Source organism: Heloderma suspectum, chromosome 7 (genome assembly GCF_057233095.1).
Source record: "Heloderma suspectum isolate Gila_16-S chromosome 7, 16-S_ref, whole genome shotgun sequence".
Classification (NCBI taxonomy): Eukaryota; Metazoa; Chordata; class Lepidosauria; order Squamata; family Helodermatidae; genus Heloderma; species Heloderma suspectum.
Window position 1 is genome coordinate 84,188,974 of NC_139464.1, and position 18,273 is coordinate 84,207,246.

The 18,273-nt window shown below is 42.7% G+C and overlaps 1 protein-coding gene across 3 annotated transcripts in view; it reads left to right on the forward strand.

Moving 5' to 3' along the window:
* The first annotated feature begins 249 nt into the window (after positions 1-249).
* TES (testin LIM domain protein) overlaps positions 250-18,273 on the forward strand; it is a 40,966-nt gene continuing 22,942 nt past the window's right edge. For 2 of the 3 annotated variants that reach the window (XR_014784434.1, XM_084810795.1), the window contains exons 1-2: positions 250-478; positions 16,417-16,502. Coding sequence is in view for 2 of the 3 variants with exons in the window: in XM_084810795.1 (XP_084666921.1) it covers positions 452-478; positions 16,417-16,502 (113 nt within the window). In the remaining variant the exon portion in view is untranslated. Of the gene's footprint in view, positions 479-3,308; positions 3,480-5,240; positions 5,396-6,719; positions 6,780-16,416; positions 16,503-18,273 lie in introns of those variants that run through there. The other variant, XM_084810794.1, reaches the window with a different exon arrangement.

The window sequence follows — 18,273 nt, forward strand, 5'->3', positions numbered from 1 at the left end:
TGGGAGGACGCCCGGGGCGGGGCGGGGCGGGGCGGGGCGCGCCCTCGTCCTCGTCCAGCGCCCTCGAAGTAACTTGCTCGCCGGGCGGAGAAGAGACGCGGGAGGAGGTATTCGCTCAGCAGCCCGGCTGAGCAAAGGTATTCGGAGGGCGTTGCCGATTGGCTCGCGGACCTGCGCGCTGCTGAGCCCCGATTGGCCGCAGGGCTCCCTTTGTTCCTTTTCCCCGCTGCCGCAGGGGAGCGGAAGTTTGGCTCGACGCTGCGGCAGTAGCTGGAGAGATGCGAGGCGCGGCCGCCAGCAAAGCCGCCTCCCTGCGCGCGTCCTTTCTAGCCACATCCGACTGTCAGTAAGGCGAGGAGAGGGAACGACGGGGGAGAGGGAGACGCCGCAGAAGGGCATTGGCTTCCCGGGGTTCTCCTGCACCTCGCGCCGCCGTTCCGGGGAAGCCGACATGGACTTGGAGAGCAAAATGAAGAAGGTAAGGAAAGAGCCAGGACGGTAACTGCGGGGAGCTGAGCATAAGTTACCTGCCCGCGGTGGCCAGCGCCCCCGCTTTCTCTCGTTGCCCCCGCGGGGTAAAAGCCAGCGTAAGTCCTACTTAGAGTAGACCCATTAAGGTGAATGAGATTTAAGATAACCGTAACTAACTTCAACCCCATTTATTCCAATGGGTCTGCTCCAAGTCGGTGAGGGGGATTTAAGTTGTAACTAACTTCAACCCCAATTATTCCAATGAGTCTGCTCTAAGTAGGATTCATGTTGGGTTTTACCCATGGTTCTTTTCCTCCCTTTGGAAGATCCCAAACCTATTTCTCTTTTCTTTTATGTTAGTAAGTTTCTATTCGGTTGTGGTTAGTTGTTGAGCAAGCGGTCCCCGAGAGATTTAATTGGGGCTACGGTTATCATTATATAGTCTTTGGATGGTGCAGTCCTGTGGATGTAAACTGGATTGTGTTCAGTAGAGTTTACTCCCAAGTAAGTAAAACTTTGTTTTTATATTGCTTTGAGGGGGGCTTAAGGCTCCTCCCAAAGCTGTGCACAAAAATGTTAAATATGTATGTAATAATAATAATAATACAATCAACTAAGTCTGGATGACACAATTTAAAAGAAGAAACTGTGAGGTCTCTCCCCCATGTTACCCAAGAACATGCCCCCAGCACAACCCCTCAGGTGAACGCCCGCCCCCCCCTCCCCATTTCACCCTCTCTCCTAGGTAGGCTTTCCCCCCTATCTTGTGCTCTGGGCATGCACAAAGTCTTAATCACATGCTTCCTGTGATGGATTCTGCCATTGATGCCTATAGGAGGATAGATATAGGCCAGCTGAACTATTCTAGTTTCATTCTGGTTCAGACTGAAAAGCAATGCAGCTGTTATGTTTTTTGACCTCTTATGACCTTATTCATATGTATTTTATTCTTTAGTTTTAACTTGGTGTCTTCATGGTTGCAGCCTGAATTTGGCATGTAGTACCTAAGAATGCAATCGTTCACGGGGGGGGGGGGGTCCCTCTGCTACCCTCTGTCAGTAGAGGAGAACTCTACTGGGGGCTCCATCTGCCCCAGTAGCCCTGTTCTACCCACAGAACACTCCATGAACAGAAAACTGCCATCTGCTGGGTTCCCACTGGCAGAAGCTAGTGGAAGGCCCTGAAATCAGGTGTTCAAAAGGCCCTGAAATAAGTGGGGTTCCAGAAATAGGTAGGTCCCACAGTTCCCCCAAGGGGCCTCATCCTTGGGCCTCTCAGCTACGCCAGCCTACAACTGGCATAATGTGGGGGGGATCCCCCTCCCCCACTGTGGATCCCACCCACCCCCATGATGCAGCAGTGGATCCACCACTTCACTCTTCCTCAACTCCACTTTGCATAGTTCCAGGGAAGCAGGTATAGGGTTGCAGCCCTCAGTTCCCTTAACCAGGTATCGTTTCTTTGCGTTGCTCACAGAAGTCCAAGGCCACCTCTTAAACTCGGCTGTGGTGTATTGTGTGGAAGTGAAGCGCGTTTATTGTCACTCATCACCCCAACTTAATGCATGATGTAAATTGTTGTCAAAATAATGCCAGAGGCGGGAAGTTGAGATGGTCCTGCTCTGATCATGCACAAAGTCTTAATGATAGGAATTTATCAATCCCTGCTTGCTGTAATAGCTTCTGCCTGGGAGGAGCAACACTAATGGACCAGTTGACCTCTTTTTGTCTTCATTCTAGTTCAGGGTTGAGAACCTGTGATGCTCCAAATGTTGGAGAACTACGGCTCCCATTATCCCTGATTTGGGGGCATGCTGGCTGGGGCAGATGGGAGTTGGTCCCACTACATTTGGAGGGCTACGGGTTTCCCACCCCTATTCTGATAGCTCTAAATTAAAAGCAGCGCATCTGTTAATTTTTTTCACTTCCTACAATGCTGCTATTATATTTTCATTCTAGAGTCTTAGCTCTGATCTAATTGAGCTTCACGGTCCACCAGTGGACCACTGATCTGTTTTTAGTGAACTACCTAGTGCTTATGTGTTCTGATACAGCAAGAGACATCTTGTGCACAATTGCATACTTGGGTTCGCTTAACAGTGATTAGTTAAATCTGTACAGCTGTATGTCCTGAGCATGCACTCCTTGCTTTTTAGATTTTCAAACATATTGGTAGACCCAGAGATCCTCCTGTTAAAAAAAACAAGCAGTGGACCATACACTGAATTCAGACCATGCCTGAGGTATACCACGATCCTGTGAAACAAATGGGATTGCCATCTCTCTGAGAGCCGCCCGGAAGCTCAAATTGCTGCAGGGCAGCAAGACACCAACCTGGTTTGCATGACACAACAGCCCACCATGGCTTAATTTGCCCACAGGGGCTGTTGCACCATTTTTGCATGATGGCCAGAGACTCCTGGCTTGCTGTGGCTTGTCATGTTATGCGAACCCAGGCGGCAGGGGTTGTTTGAGGGTTAGACAATCTTCAAATAACCAATGACTTGTTCTAGGGTTATTTGATGGTTGTCTAACCCTCATACAACCCCTGCCACTTGGGTTGCATGGTATGGCAAGCTGGGTGCCTTCGGGACAATGCATGGGTAAATTAAGCCATGGTGGGCTGTCATGTCATGTGAACCAGGTGACCTTGAAGTGGGCATGATTTGTGGCCTGGTACACACATTATTCACTCACTCACATGTTGGAGCTAAGTTGACGTTTCAGTCCACACTAGTGGGAGCGGAGAACAGGGGAGTGTGAGCTGCACATGAAACCAGTGTGCATTGTTGCCCACTTGTAAGTTGATTTGCACATCTTTCTCTCCTATGCTTCAAGGGAGAATGAGCAGATGAGAGAGAATGGAAGATGAATAAACAACTTAGGGTCTAAAGCAACAGGCATGGTCCCATGGCCTAGATCTGGCAATATTAAAAATAAGCCAGATGATGACATGATAGCTTGCACAAGACCACCAAATGAGAGTTCATGCTGAGTGGGGTTTTAAAGGTGAGTGATTGGCTGAGTTCAAATGCAACACTACTGCTGTCATACAACATTTTTCTGTGCGACCCCATTTGCATCAACCATTACATTTCTGACCTGTCATATAAATAGCTTGAAGCTACATGAACAATTTCGATTTAACAAACTTGTTGAAAGAAGGGGGAAATTGGCCAATATCCTGGCTGGCCAGAGTTTCGTTTATGAATATTAATCTGCTTCTGAAGGCAAGTAACTGGGATTATAATTTTGCTTGAAGAGGAAATAAGCAGTTTTTATTTTAAATTATAGCAAAGGGAAGAGGATATTCTCGGGAAACAGAATCAGGGAAGGGATATAAATTAATTCACCTTTATACCCATATCTTTCTCTAAGAAGATATCTTTCCCCCATTAGTTTTTCAGATGGCACAGCTTTTCATTAACTATATGAAAGAAATCTCAAATAATTGTCAGTGACATTAAAGTGAAAGTGAGTTACAGGAGGTTTGCTGAAGCTTGTATAACATGCAGCTTCTTGTGTGTGTTTGCCTGGGGCGGGGGGGTGGCTATATGCCACCAAATTGTTATCAAAGCCCACTTTTAAGGAAGATGTTTGTTTTGCTGATAAAGTGATGGTTTCGCAACATAGCTATTGCCATCACATTGTATTTTTTCAGGATGCTTTACGTGAAAAATTGGGTCTGTTGATGAATGTACATTTGCTTCTTTGTGATGTAGCAACTAGTAAACCTTAGACGGGATAAATTAATGTATTGTCTAGTTTGCGTTAACTTTCATTTATTTGCCGATGAGCTAGGTGGAAGAGGGTGTGTGAAATTAGGGGGTTTTTTTTAAAGTGTTTCCTAGCATGTGTGACTCTTTCAGTTGGGTCCCAGGATAATAGAACATTGTAACATTGTCTGTCATGTAAGCAAATCTGTTGAGACCCTGAAAAATGGTCTCAAGTGGAAATCTTCAAACTTATCTACATGAGTACAAGTTGTATACAAAAATGCATGTTATTATGGAAAAGGTACAGGGAGGCCTTAGGCATGAATTGAAATTTGTGAATGATTTCTTTACTTTTATTATAAACCCATCCAACTCTCTCTGTTTGGAAATAAGTGGAAATAAATGTTTATGAAAGGTTTATGAGATCAGGTTCCAGAAGAATATAAAATCCACTAAGGATAAATAATATGCCAGTGTTGGCATAAACAATACGGTAGTTGTAAATGTAACATTATCATCTCAGAATGTGCAAGCCAAAAAAGAGCATGGCAGTATTGGTAGGAAACTCTTGTTAATTAATGCTCTTTCTGTAATTAATTAGAACTAAACCACTTTTCTTTCTATATTTCAAGTAATGTAATGTCACATGGATAAATCCATTCCAGTCTTGGCGCATGAATACATCCTACTATTCCAAAAAGGCTTAGGGCAGCTCCAGATAAGGCTTTTATCATGCCATCACACTTCTTCCTTCATGGAATTTTAGGGGGAGGGGGGTCCACATGACCTTGTATTCCACTCATAACCATCTCATATTTTCCTACCACTTCCATCTTTTATCTTACCACAGAAGATCTATTAAGGACAAAAAAAAATGGAAGAGCTGCACAATGCCTTCCAGTCAGTAGTGCTAGGTGCCCTCTATGTGGAAGCACCCTTGGGCAACTCTGCATCTCCTATGATGTCATTCAAGCGCTTCAGTAGTTCTGTTGTAGTGAAAAAACTGACTGTTGACTGTGGCCTGACAGAAAGCTTTGTTGCTCTGTGATTTCAGACTTCCTGATGTAATGGTGTACATAAATCTCAGCCTTGAGACAGTCTTCTAGTCACCTGACGTTGTGTCAGATTAGAAGATCCTTGGAAAAGTACATCTGGAAAACATACATCTGTGTTTTTTTCCCAGTTTGCTACATCTGCTTTTAAAACCAAGTAGGCATTACTGTGTGTTCTCTGCATAAAGTTCATAATTTGGAGTTGTATCCAATGTTAATCTAACAAGTTCCATTCATTTCAATGAATCTCCGCTAAGTAGGACTAACCTTGTATGCAGCCCTTGATTTTGGCTTGAACAAACTTTAGCTTATCACAGATGTCTTCTTTGCAGACTAAGGATATACATTTTTCTTAAATGTCTTAAATTGCAGTTCCTATTAAGCAATTAAGAAGTGACATTGCAGAGAAATATGGGCAATTCTTTATACGTTATGGCTTGGCATGCACCATATTTTCATCAACCCTTACTCTCTGGTTCCACATGCACAAAAAGAAAAGGGAAAATATAGTTGGGAAGACAGTAACGTGTGTGGGAGAGTTAGGGAGTATAATTCCCCATCACTCTTGAAACAATTGGTGAAGACATTATGCTACTGAGTTGGGAATGGGTAGAATTTAGTGGTAGGATAACCACGTGGTATGTAGTAAATCAACCTTTATCATCTCCCTCCAATGTCTCCTAGGAGAGATTTTAAAGTATTTCTCTTCTGCCTTGAATATACAGATTAACAATAACTTCTGTGTTGGTTATATTCAAATTTAGTCACCCCATTCTGGCTTTTCTCTTTCTGACTGTCTAAACTATTTATTCATCTTAATATTTGCTATAAAGTGACACACTTTAATCGGGGGGGGGGGATGTCAAAAGTGAATATTGAATTAATTCAGAGAGAAAATAAACTCACAAACTGACATCTTAACGATATAGGGTGGGATACAAATGTTTTAAATAAACAATGGGTGAAATCCAATACAAATCCTACTTAGAGTTGACCCATTGAAATCAATTGGACTTACATTTGTCATAACTACCTTAAGACCCATTCATTCTGATGGGTCAACTCTAATGTTGGATTTTACCCATTTTGTTTCTGTAGAGTACTCCTTTTGGGGGAGAAAAGTGGAATAAGTGCAGATTTTAAGTAGCAGTGTAATGTAGTATGCCTCAAATGCCTACCTATGGAAGTATCAAGAAAGGCCAGCACAAAGTTTAAAATGCAAATTGAAGTGTTAGAAAACTCTTAGGGCTTGTGTATCCCAAGGCAGCAACTCCTTAACTGTGCAGTCTTATGCATGTCTACTCTGTTGCAAATCCCATTGAGTTCAATGGGGCTTGCTACCAAGTAAGTAGGTATAGGAGTGCAACCTAAGTTGCTTGGATGTCTCATCTGATTATCCCTTAAATGTAAACAGAAACAAAGGCTGAAGAAGAGCCCCTGGATAAATAGGGTCTCTTGAGTTGCCTTTTTCTCCTCTATAGGTGCACAACACAATGAAGACAAACAGAAAAGTATTGTGGATATATGGAGAGTGGGATGAGGTAAGATCTTACTTATGGCATCAGCCTGAGATGTCATATCGTGTGAGGAAGCGTTATTGGTTCTCGACAATATGCCCGAATCAACCATCTGAGAAAATGCTGTGTGTGTCCCAAACATATATCGTTTAGAGTTACTTTATCCAAAATCCCCGAGTGTCTCAAAGGTTAGAGGCTCAGTAATTATGAAGGCATTATCACTTCCTACAGTAATTCACTAAGGCTGCAATCCCACCATGAACACTTACAAGGGAGTACATTTTATTGAAGACAGTGGGACTAAACTCCGAGTAAATATACATACAGTTGTGTTGTAGGGACATTAATGTGATAGGGGTGTCTTTTAAAATGAGACAAATGTCCCCTACTTTACATCCACTACCTGATTCTATCTACTTTTGTATTTTAAAAGGTGAGGTGCTGGAAAAAAAACCTACTACATATATGCTCATTATGGTGCCGTGTGTGTGTGTACATATATATATGTATGTATGTATGAATGAAAACAGAGGCTGTAATTTTTCCCAGTGGCTGTGTTTCCCATTAACTTCATCATGGAGATGTCGTGAGCGATACAGTTGGTGCTTTATTAAAATCCCTGTTAGTTAAACCTTTGTTCTATGCTAGAATTCGCTTTGCCCTGTCTGTGACATTGGTGAACTCCATAAAATGAGTCAGTAGGTCACAGACATGCATTGCATTTGTGTGCTGTGATCACATAGTTTGCTGCAGGAAAGGCAAAACTGGCATGGAGGCATAGGAATTCACTGTACAGGATTTATGTCTTTTTGGAAAAGGGGTGCAGGGGAGGATTCCTGTTCAGATAACCATTCTTTAAATAAGAATAATATGTGTCTGCCTTTTTATAAAAGGGATTTTGAATGTACTGTGAATGTTCATCACTAAATTCTATGATGTGCCTGAACAAAGAAAATGAAGAAAGGAGAAGCAAAGAGGCTTTAAAAATTATGTACTGCAAATATACTTACTTAGCATACAGAAGTAATGTTTCTCCTCCATCTGTTTACTGCAATGTGCTATTTAGCCTTTGTTTTTGCAGTGCATTTCTTAATACTCGTTGTTTTGTGGCTGCTGCCTTGGAAACCAGCTCCGAGTGAAAATGGAAGTCCAGTCACTGTGTTAATAAATCTAATGTTAGATTCAACCTAAGTTCTAGAGCAAGAATAGAGTAGGACCAAATGGAAAACTCCTGTTCTTAACTGACTTCAAAATTCTTAACCCAATTTTATAGGAGTGAAATTAATTCTACATTGTAATTGTTAGAATTGTTGGTTAGCAAGATGGACTTTTGGAATTCTGTGACAAGCAGGCCTAGATAACCATGTGAGCGTTCTGTGTGGCAGTAGTTGCAGGTGAGGAATCTTTCTGGTAATAAAGTGACATCACCAAAATGTAAAGCAATAACATCAAATAGCATCTTTTAAGAGGAAGTGTGCCTTCAGCTACAAGTCAAGGTAACTGTGGTTTCTGTCCATTTTAAACCTGTACTTTTAAAGACACCTTACTGTTAAATTAGTGTAATTGCAGCAGATATTTTAATACAATTCTATACAGGTTCTCTATACATTCTCTCAGTAATCCTTTCAACAGCCCTTTAACATAGGCAGTACTATTAGCCCATAATACAGATGAGTGCTGAAGCTAAGAGGTGGTGATTTGCCTAAAACTTCAGCAGGGAAGCTGCTCCATTTCAGTATTAGGACACCTTGACCCATCACTGAAAGCACTACCCATCCCTGTGCTGTTAACTGTCAATATGATTCTCATGTCCCGTATTATGCATGGTTTGTATGCACATACTAAGGATGACCAAAAAGGATCGGGCTTTTCATGAGGATGGACCAAGTCCAGGTAGCAGATTGTACCAGTGATCGCAATCAAATTCTTTCTCTCTCATATACAGGGGTTTACAAATATTCACTTGGCTTACTCGCTAAGCCTGTATTTGTCCTTGCCATCAGGCCCTTGTTTCCCTTCCAAGTCTCCCAGCACAGGGGTCCCCAACCTTTTCGGACCTGTGGGCATGTTTGGGAGTTTGAGAAACTGCTGTGGGCACCACCACAAAATGCCTAATCGGTGGATCGCTGCTTTCGTGTCTGTCTGTTGCATCTATGGAACTTAGGCTGTGTCTTATTCAGCAAAAACCTTGGTTTTGTGTCCATTGGACACCACAACATCTCTTTAATAAAGGATTGTCTAATTCAGCGGATTGCTGGTAGTGCAGTACAGCTAATGCTTCTTTTAAACATATGTTTTGGCAATGTCCAGTAGTTGCTGCTTTGGGGGCAGAGGTTATTACACAGATAAATTTTGTACTGGAACAGCCTTTAATATTCACTGATAAACACAGTCTTTTTAAATTATTTACCTGCTTCATGGAAATTAACAAGTGGTCAGCGTAAATGGATTGTATAGACACTTTTGACAGCTAAAAAGCTGATATTACAACATTAGAAGGATAAACACTCACCTCCTATGATGCAATGGATTGAGGACCTTACAACACTTCCAATATTGGAATGGGTGGCATATGGACGCCACCTTCAAATGGATACTTATTTGGCTATTTGGTCCACTTTTGTTGAAGCCAATGTATAATTGCTAGAAAGTTGTATACAGTTCGTACAAATCCATGTGTGTATATTAAAAATTGATTTTTTTTTAATAAAAAGATTTTGGGTACCCATAGGCACCACATTGGGAAGCCCTTTACGGGCACCATTTGAGGTGTGCCATAGCATCCATGGGCACCACATTGGAGCCCCCTGCTCCAGCATGAATAGAGGACTTTGGAGAAAGGCAGGGCTTCTCTCTCTCTCTCTCTCTCTCTCTCTCTCTCTGCAGTATGGAGAAGGGAAGGAACTGCAATTTCTTGCTTTCTCAAAACTGCTATGCAAGAGGAGAGGAAACTCTGGCTCTGCCCCTAGCCATCCAGTATGCGCACAGGGCTCAAAGCAGAGACAGACAGGGTGCAGCGGAGCCAGGGCTGCTGATGTCATCAGCCCCCCCCCCCCCCCGAATTCCCTATTCCCTCTGAGCTTAGCTGCAATTTTCAGAGTAGCTGAGCGAGGAATGTATTTCTCAAGAATAGATTGTTCCTCTTTGTAATGCAGAGTATTTTGAGGTGGCTTGGTCTTGAATGGGCAATTAAGACCCATTCGCTTTCAACAAGACCTGCTGCTGCTGCTGAAGATATTTAGTGATCACATTTATATCCTGCCTCTTTTCCTCTTGCAAGGAACGCAAGGCGGCTTACATGATCCTCCTCCTCTCCCTTTTATCCTCACAACAACAACCCTGTGAGGTCGGTTGGGCTGAGAGTCAGTGACTGGCCCAAAGTCAGTGAGTGAGTTTTATGGCTGAGTGGGGACTAGAACCCAGATTTTCTGAGTCCCAGTCCAACACTCTTAACCGCTACACCAACTGCTTGGACTGATTTGTTGATATGGATCAATACTGCAGCTTCCATCTTTGGACTCGCCTTGGCGGTGTGGCATTGGGGACTGTCATGATGAGCACTTGCCCTTAAAAATGTATCACTACGCCATTGAAGGCAGGAGAAGAGAGGGCCTTCTCTTATTTGCAGTGTGGTTTGAAGAAGGGAAGGAACACTTGCTGCTGCCCTTCTCCAAACTGCAGTGCAGAGAAGGTTTGTTGGGGGCTACTGGAAGTCTACCTTGGTCCACAGGCACGTGCCTCTGGCGATCTGATGTGGGGCATTATGGCTCGTATATTCCTAATATATTCCTACTCGTATATTCCTAATTTTGTGTCTGTAAGAGAGTCTTACAGCACAGCTGGCTTGCATGGCAGGTGCCATCTCAACTACAATTAAATATATTCAGAAGCTTCCACAGGACGTGCAGCCACATTAGGATCACTACCATGTCCTTTTACAGCTGCACACGTGACTGCTTTTGTCTCTGTGGACAAGCCACACTTAAACAAACTGGGGGTTGTTCAGGAGCGAGGAAGTATGCTGGCTGTGCCCACTTTCACTATGTTAAAAACAACCCAGGGACACTCCCTTCATGGGCTTTTTAGTGCAACATGCAAACCTGGAATGGTGGGTTGTTGGAGGCAGAACAACACAGACTTGTAACATGTGAGTAGTATCCAGCGGTGCCACTGTGCTTCTTCTGACGCCTTTGTGCAGGTGGGACCCACTGCTTGTAACAAGGCCCCAAACAAGCAGAAATGCTTGTTTTTGGATCAGGGCACATCGACGGAGCTCCGTTACGCAAGCCATTCCGGAAATGAGCATTTCTGCTCATTTCTGGTTCCTATCCAAAGTGCTAAATCTCCATTGCGCAAGCAGTGGGCGGCTGGGCATTGTTGGATACTGCCCCATGGTTTAACCCTGAGTGGTTTAGCACAGCAGGATCAGGCGAGCGGTTGGGAGCCAGCATCCTTGCTTCCTCCCACTTGTTCACAGCAACCCATGGGTTGTTCAAACCGTGGGTGGTTATGTCGTTCAAATCTTGTCAGTGTGTTGGCCACCACTATCCTAGGTGACTCTTGGAATTTGTCTATCTCCAGTCAATAACTCTTCCCACCCCTCAACTCTGTAAATTGTGGACTCCAACCAGGACATGCATTTCATGAATAAATTATTTGCTAATGCGGATCTTCATCTGGTACATTGTCCTGAGAGAGACATGATATTCAGCATTTATTTCTCGAGACATTTGAGTGGCAGCAGACGGAGGCTGAGGTTTTGGTCAATGCTCTTTAATATAAAAGAGAGCCAGCGTTGACTCCCCAAAAACATTCCAAGTTGATTAAAGCAAGCTTTCTTTTTCAAACATTTGGCTGGCCTGTAAGCATTTATAACACTTGGCCCTGAAGTAATATTTTAGTCGTGAAGGCACTGTGAAACAGATGACTTCAATCAGTGTACTTGTAATGCCTTTCATACGCAGACTGCCTCGAAATAAGACTGCCCATGTTTGAAATGCCAGATGTTTTTTTAGAATTTTTAGCAGCTGACATACACAGACCTCTTCTGGCAACAGTTCAAATGACCTGTGTATCTTGCATTCTTCCATAATTCCATTTATGGAGAAATTGATTCCATCCTCTCTTAAAAACTTATGCAGGCCAATTTGTTAGATTTTCCAGTATATTGGAAGGGTAGTTTTGGTGTTCAGGCGGAATTCCACACAGGTCCAGAGTAAGATATTGTTTTAATCACACCACATATTTTTGGGTCAGTGGTAACAATTCATGCGCAAATATAACAGTGCTTGAATCCTATTCAACATGAGGCTTTTTCAAAGGCATCAGAGGTGCAGTGCTTATATTAGTTGTCAAGAAGAAAAATCCATTAACTGACTTCAGTGGCACTTGCTTGTTTGGCACAGGCTTTCAGCCCATTGCTCATTTCTGTGAAAATTGTCCGTTTCTTTTCTACCCACTCGATCTGCTTGCTAAAGCTCTCTTCTGGGACATAAGCCTCACATGGTCTTTTTAATTTAAAAAGATAATATGTGAAAATGTTGCTCTCAAACACTTGCTTTTGTTTCATCCTGAGAGTGATCTACGTGCTGAGCGATTCTGCAAGTTAGACCAAAGTATGGCTGCATTAATGAAAATGGTGAATCATTATTGTTATGCTGATTTTCCACATAGATGTTGCCAAAGCCACTCACGACACAAGAACAGGAATATCTAGAATAATTACAATAAACAGTCTAGTACCAATTCATTTCAAAATATAATACAACAACTCAAACAGTTCAGTTCAATTATACTAACCTTAGAAGATCTTAAGTTGATTGCAGAATAGACAGTACCAGGCATTTAAAACAATGGGTTGGATCCAGATTTGCATGGAGCAGAGCGTGGTGAACTGGATGGTCTCATGGGTGGAAGGGGGGGAAGCGATTTTTGATGACTTCCCTGTCTCCTCTGCAGCCCCTATGCCCCTGAAAATCTTCTCTAGAAGGTTAGGGAACCCTCTGGAACAATGGAGGTGGAGTTGGGTCTGAAGGGGGGTTGGCAAAAATAGCTGGCCCACCCCTTCCCTTCAACTGGGAGCTTCTGCTGGTACTCATCCCCTCTTTTCACAGAGAGGCAAGTCTGGATCCAACGCAATATCCACTGATATTTATCCATTGTTAGACTAGAGTCAGATATGATAAAAACTTTCCAACACAGTTGGGTATTAATAAATATAAGCAGCAACCAGTTTCTCAAAAGTGCCAAGGACAGGAAATAGAACCGCTCCTGAAACTGTATCTGCTAGATTAATAGAATTAGAATCATAGAATATTGGGTTGGAAGAAGCCTATAAGACCATCTAGTCAAACCCCTGCTCAATGCAGGTATACAAGTGAAAGCATCCCTGACAGGTGGCTGTCCAGCCTCATCTTGAATTCCTCCAGTGTGGGAGAGCCCAATACCTCCCTAGGTAATTGGTTCCATTGTCGTATTGCTCTAACAGTCAGGACGTTTTTCCTGATGTTCAGCCAGAATCTGGTTTCCTGTAACGAGCCCATGATTCCGTGTCCTGCACTCTGGGATGATCAAGAAGAGATCCTGGCCTTCCTCTCTGAGACGACCTTTCAAGTACTTGAAGAGCGCTATCATATCTCCCCTCAGTCTTCTCTTCTTAAGGCTAAACACACCCAGTTCTTTCAGTGTCTCCTGATAGAGCTTTGTTTCCAGTCCCCTGATCATCTTCGTTGCCCTCCTCCGAACCCTCTCCAGTTTGTCTGCATCCTTCTTAAAGTGTGACACCCAGAACTGGACGTAGTATTCAAGATGAGGCCTAACCAGTCCTGAGTAGAGGGGAACTAGTACTTCCCGGGATTTGGAAGCTATGCTTCTATTAATGCAGCCCCAATGAGCATTTGCCTTTTTGCAGCCACATCACATTGTTGGCTCATGTTCAGCTTGTGATCTACAACAATTCCAAGATCCTCTTTGCTTGTAGTATTGTTGAGCCAAGTATCCTCCATCTTGTAACTGTGCATTTGGTTCTTTTTCCTGGGTGCAGATCTTGGCATTTATCCCTATTAAATTTCATTCTGTTTTCTGCCCAGCGCTGCAGCCTGTCAGAATTTTCTTTCTGTCTTCCAGGGTATTAGCTATCCCGCCCAATTTTGTGTCATCTGTAAATTTGATAAGCATTCCCTGCACCTTCTCATCCAAGTCATTAATAAAAATGTTGAGGAGCACTGGGCCCAAGACTGAGCCCTGCGGTATCCTGCTCATTACCTCTCCCCAGTTTGAGAAGATCCCACTGATAAGCACTCTTTGAGTCTGATTCTGGAGCCATTCCACAGAAACCTGAAGGGGCTGTGTTGACCATGTTGCAGGGTAACCTAATTTTCTTTTGAAAACCTGTAGAAGTTTAATATATGAGAGTAAGTAGAATCGACACTTGAAAAAGATCAAGTACAAGATTTTCTTAGACCCTTTGACTATACATTTGGAATATGCTGAAACACCATGGCATTAATTTTACAGTGCTGTATAGCACTTTTCCTCTGACTTCTCTAGGTCTGTGCTTCTGGCTAGTTGCAAAGTAATGAAATGCTAGCCTAAACCTTTGCTGGCCGGCCAGTGCTGGATTGTCAGTCTTATGCACTGTGGCACAAAATCTGATGGAAAACGTTTAATTTTATAAATGGACACACATCTAGTAGGGGAAAAAGCATTACATATAATCTGTGTTCTTTTTTTATGTGCTTATAATCGGATTTTTCTGCTCTTTTATGGAGGCCATTGTGAAGAAAAGCTCTCCTCTCAAGGTTGTTGTTTTTTTTTTAATCCGAGGTCAGTAATCCAAAATACACATACTAGGGAGTAAGACCCATGGTCCATTGAACACAGTGGGGCTTCTGAGAGAACCCAGTTTTGACTCCTTAGCTACATTAAGATTATATTCTCTTTCAGTCCCATAAGGAACTGGTCTTGTTTCATGTAGGTAGAATGTTTGTCGGTTGCTTAGCCAAACCAGCCCCATAGGAAGCTGTCCTGTCTGACACAGAAGCTGGAAATATCCCTCAGGTGGCCACTTACACATTGCCAAAAAAGAAATGCATTACCAAGAAAGAAGGCAAAAGATGACACAGATTTGCATGGGCTGATTTATAGGAGTAGAAGCAAATTTAGAAATTATTACTATAATTTAGATATCCCCCAGAGCGGGGAAGACTATAGGCAGCTGCTTACTGCTGACGGGCTACTCCAGGGCCCCTGCTCTCTCTTCTTATGGTTAGAGGATGCCTTCAGGTAGCAGACTGTCCTCAGAGAGCCCTTCAAAGAGTGGACTCTAAAGTGGGACACATGGCCATCTTGAACTTCCCTTTCAGCAATAGGGAAGGTTCCCAACTTTCTCTCGGATCAGTCGGTTGTTCCTGCTAAGAGATCAGAAGTGCTGGGTGCTTTGCCCTATTTACATAAAGAGGCAGTCCTTCAGGTCCACATGACTGTAGGAAAATCCTCTTCCTTTAGCTACAGGTGGTATCTCTTGTGCCACCTCCTAGAAGCTGATTTCCCTTTCTGCCCTGAGTGTCAGACTTTAAAAAAACCCAAAAAAACAATGAATCCACTCTTAGAAAGATGTCAGCTATTTGTAATTCTTGATAGCTTTCCTTCATACACAGATCTATGAGTATCAAATTCCTTGAGTCAGTCTATTTATTTATTTATTTATTTATTTATATACCACCCAGTAGCTGGAGCTACCAGATTATCAAATGCATGGCACTATTAAACATATTGCTTTTCATTTTTCTTTTATACTGTCTGTCTTGAATCCTCTTTCTCAGCTCTAAATAATATCTCAGTAAACTGAGTTAGTGCTAAATTTGGCATCTCTGCTGTGATTGGTAACATAGCAGCCCAAACTTTCCTCATGTTCCTTGCTATCCATTCTGTGCTACAAGGGTTGAAGAGAAAGGAGGGAAGCAGAATCGAGTCCTTATCCAATGAAGATATACGTAGCCAATTTCTGCAATTGTGATCTCGCCATAAATAGGCAAATAGCTTTTGGACAAAATGGGAAGTTGCCTACTTAGGAATGTGATTACCTGACAGATCTCAAAGAAAATTCAGTCTGCATGTATTGGTGCAATTTACTTGTGTGTAAATTGCATCTTTGGATCATGGCTCCTGCCTTTCCCATTACTTCTGTGGCCTCCACTATTTTGGTCAGAAATGCTTCATATCTCTATCATGAATGGTTGCATGTGCTCTCTTTACAGTGTGGAGACTTCAGTTGTTATCATACGTTTCAGGTTGCATTTGATACACACACCTGCAGTATAACATGGTGCAGTCCAGCAACAGATACATATGTGATCAGGTGCATCATGTGTCCCTTCTCATTGACATATCCAAGAATCACTGCCAGTATTGCAACTTTCCTAACACTAAACATGCAGAAGGCATAAATAAAAGTCAATAAGTACAGAGTTGGGGGAGGGGCGAGTGTACAGGCTTGCATAAAGCAACTCAGCGTGGTTTATCTTGCTGCAGTGATTAAAGTGATGGGGTTTTTATATGTTATTTTGGAAGTTTGCCATTTGTCACCACATCTCTAAGAAAATACCATGGGCTTTGGAAAAAATATTATTCTAAACCTGTTCTGTCCCCTGCTTCTCTCTAGATGGGCTTAGGACATGAAGAAGGATTTGGAGCCCCATGCCTGAAATGCAAAGATAAATGTGAAGGATTTGAGCTACATTTCTGGAGGTAAAAAGAGATACTTAACTATTTAATGAAGTGTTTGCATTGCAGCTAGACTTTGGCCATCTTAAACATTAAGCATACCATTAGGACATAGGCTTAAACTATGGCATGCCCAGGTACATAGCTGGGGAACAAACAAACGTTTCAAGTTATGTGTGCCTATCTGAAGTCTGTAAAGCTCAAAGTGAAACTTCAACACTGGAAGCTGTGTTTCTTTCAGACATTGATTCTGATTAGAAAAATCAGCTTGAGCTATGGTTGTATTGTCAAGGGTGTATGATTCACTGAGATGAAGCAGGATATAAGTAAAATTAAAAATGGGTTCAACTAACCTAAAGTTGAGTGCAGTTACTTAGGAGTAAATTCCACTGCATTCTATACAGCTTGCTCACAGATAAGACTGAAATCCTATGCACCCTTACTGTGTATAGTGATAAAATGCCATGAACTGTTGCTATGAAGTTCAACAATAGCTAAATGTATTGCTACTCCAGTATTTTCTAATAAAATAGGGATGTTATATTTTCTGAGCTTTCCCTGCTGAAATTAGCAATGTTTTCTTGTGTTTCTGACTGATAATACTGAGGTCTGGCTGCTGGCCCAGTTTGGACATAATGGTTAAACCTTGGTTCAGCCATCAGGGCTGAGTCTCACTCTCACATGCTCCCTTCTCCTTCACCCTGGCCTTGCATACATTGCATGCTTTGATTCCCTCCCTTACTTCCTGGTTTGAGAAAAGCATAGTACGTTGTAACATCCGATCAGGCAAACTGGGGATGTGCAAACCACAGCTTGTCTCTAAACCAGAATTATTTTTAATAGGAGTACTTATAAAAACTACAGATGGCAATCATTCATTGTTGTAAGCTGCCTTGGGAGGGCTTCTGCCCTGAAAGGCGGCCAAGAAATATTTTAAATAATTAAGCACCATTGTATTTATTCATTTTATTTATGTGTTTAATTTGTACCCCACCTTTCTACCAAGAAAAATGGCACTCAAGGTAGCCTACAATCATAAATAAAAATGGGATTAGAACAATGCATTAAAATAGAGTAAAAACACAGCAACAACAGAATAAAAACAGCACCTAACCCAACAGACCTGCTTAAACAGCAAAGGCCTGCTTGAATAAAGTGGTCTTTGCCTGCTGGCAGAAGGAGAACAAAGACGAAGCAAACATAGCCTCCCTTGGCAGGGACTTCCACAGCCTGGGAGCAGCCACAGAGAAGGCCCTCTCTCACATCACAACCAAACATGCCTCTGAAGGCGGCAATGTCTAAAGAAGGGCCTCTCCAAAGATCTTAAGACCCAGGCAGGCTTGTATGGGAGAAGGCAGTCTTTCAGGTTGCCTGGTCCCAGGCTATAGAGGGCTTTATAGGTCATAACCAGCACTTTGAATTGTACCCAGAAACAGACTGGTAGCCAGTGAAGCTGTTATAACAAGGGTGTCACGTGCTTCCTGTTACAAGCCCCAGTCAACAGTCTGGCTGTAGCATTCTGGACCAGCTGAAGTTTCTGAACAGTTTTCAAAGGCAGTCCCATGTAGAGTGCAAGACCGTAGTCCAAATCAGATGTAATTAATGTATGCATGACCATGGGCAGATCAGGCATCTCTAGGAATGGGCACTTTTGGCACACTAGCGTCAGATGAGCATCTGGGTTCAGGGCAGAGTCCAGACTTACACCCAAACATCTTAAGATTTAAATAAACAAACAAAATAAGGACACAGTATGTAACCATAATGATAGCTTTTTTCCCCTCCCTCTTTCCCT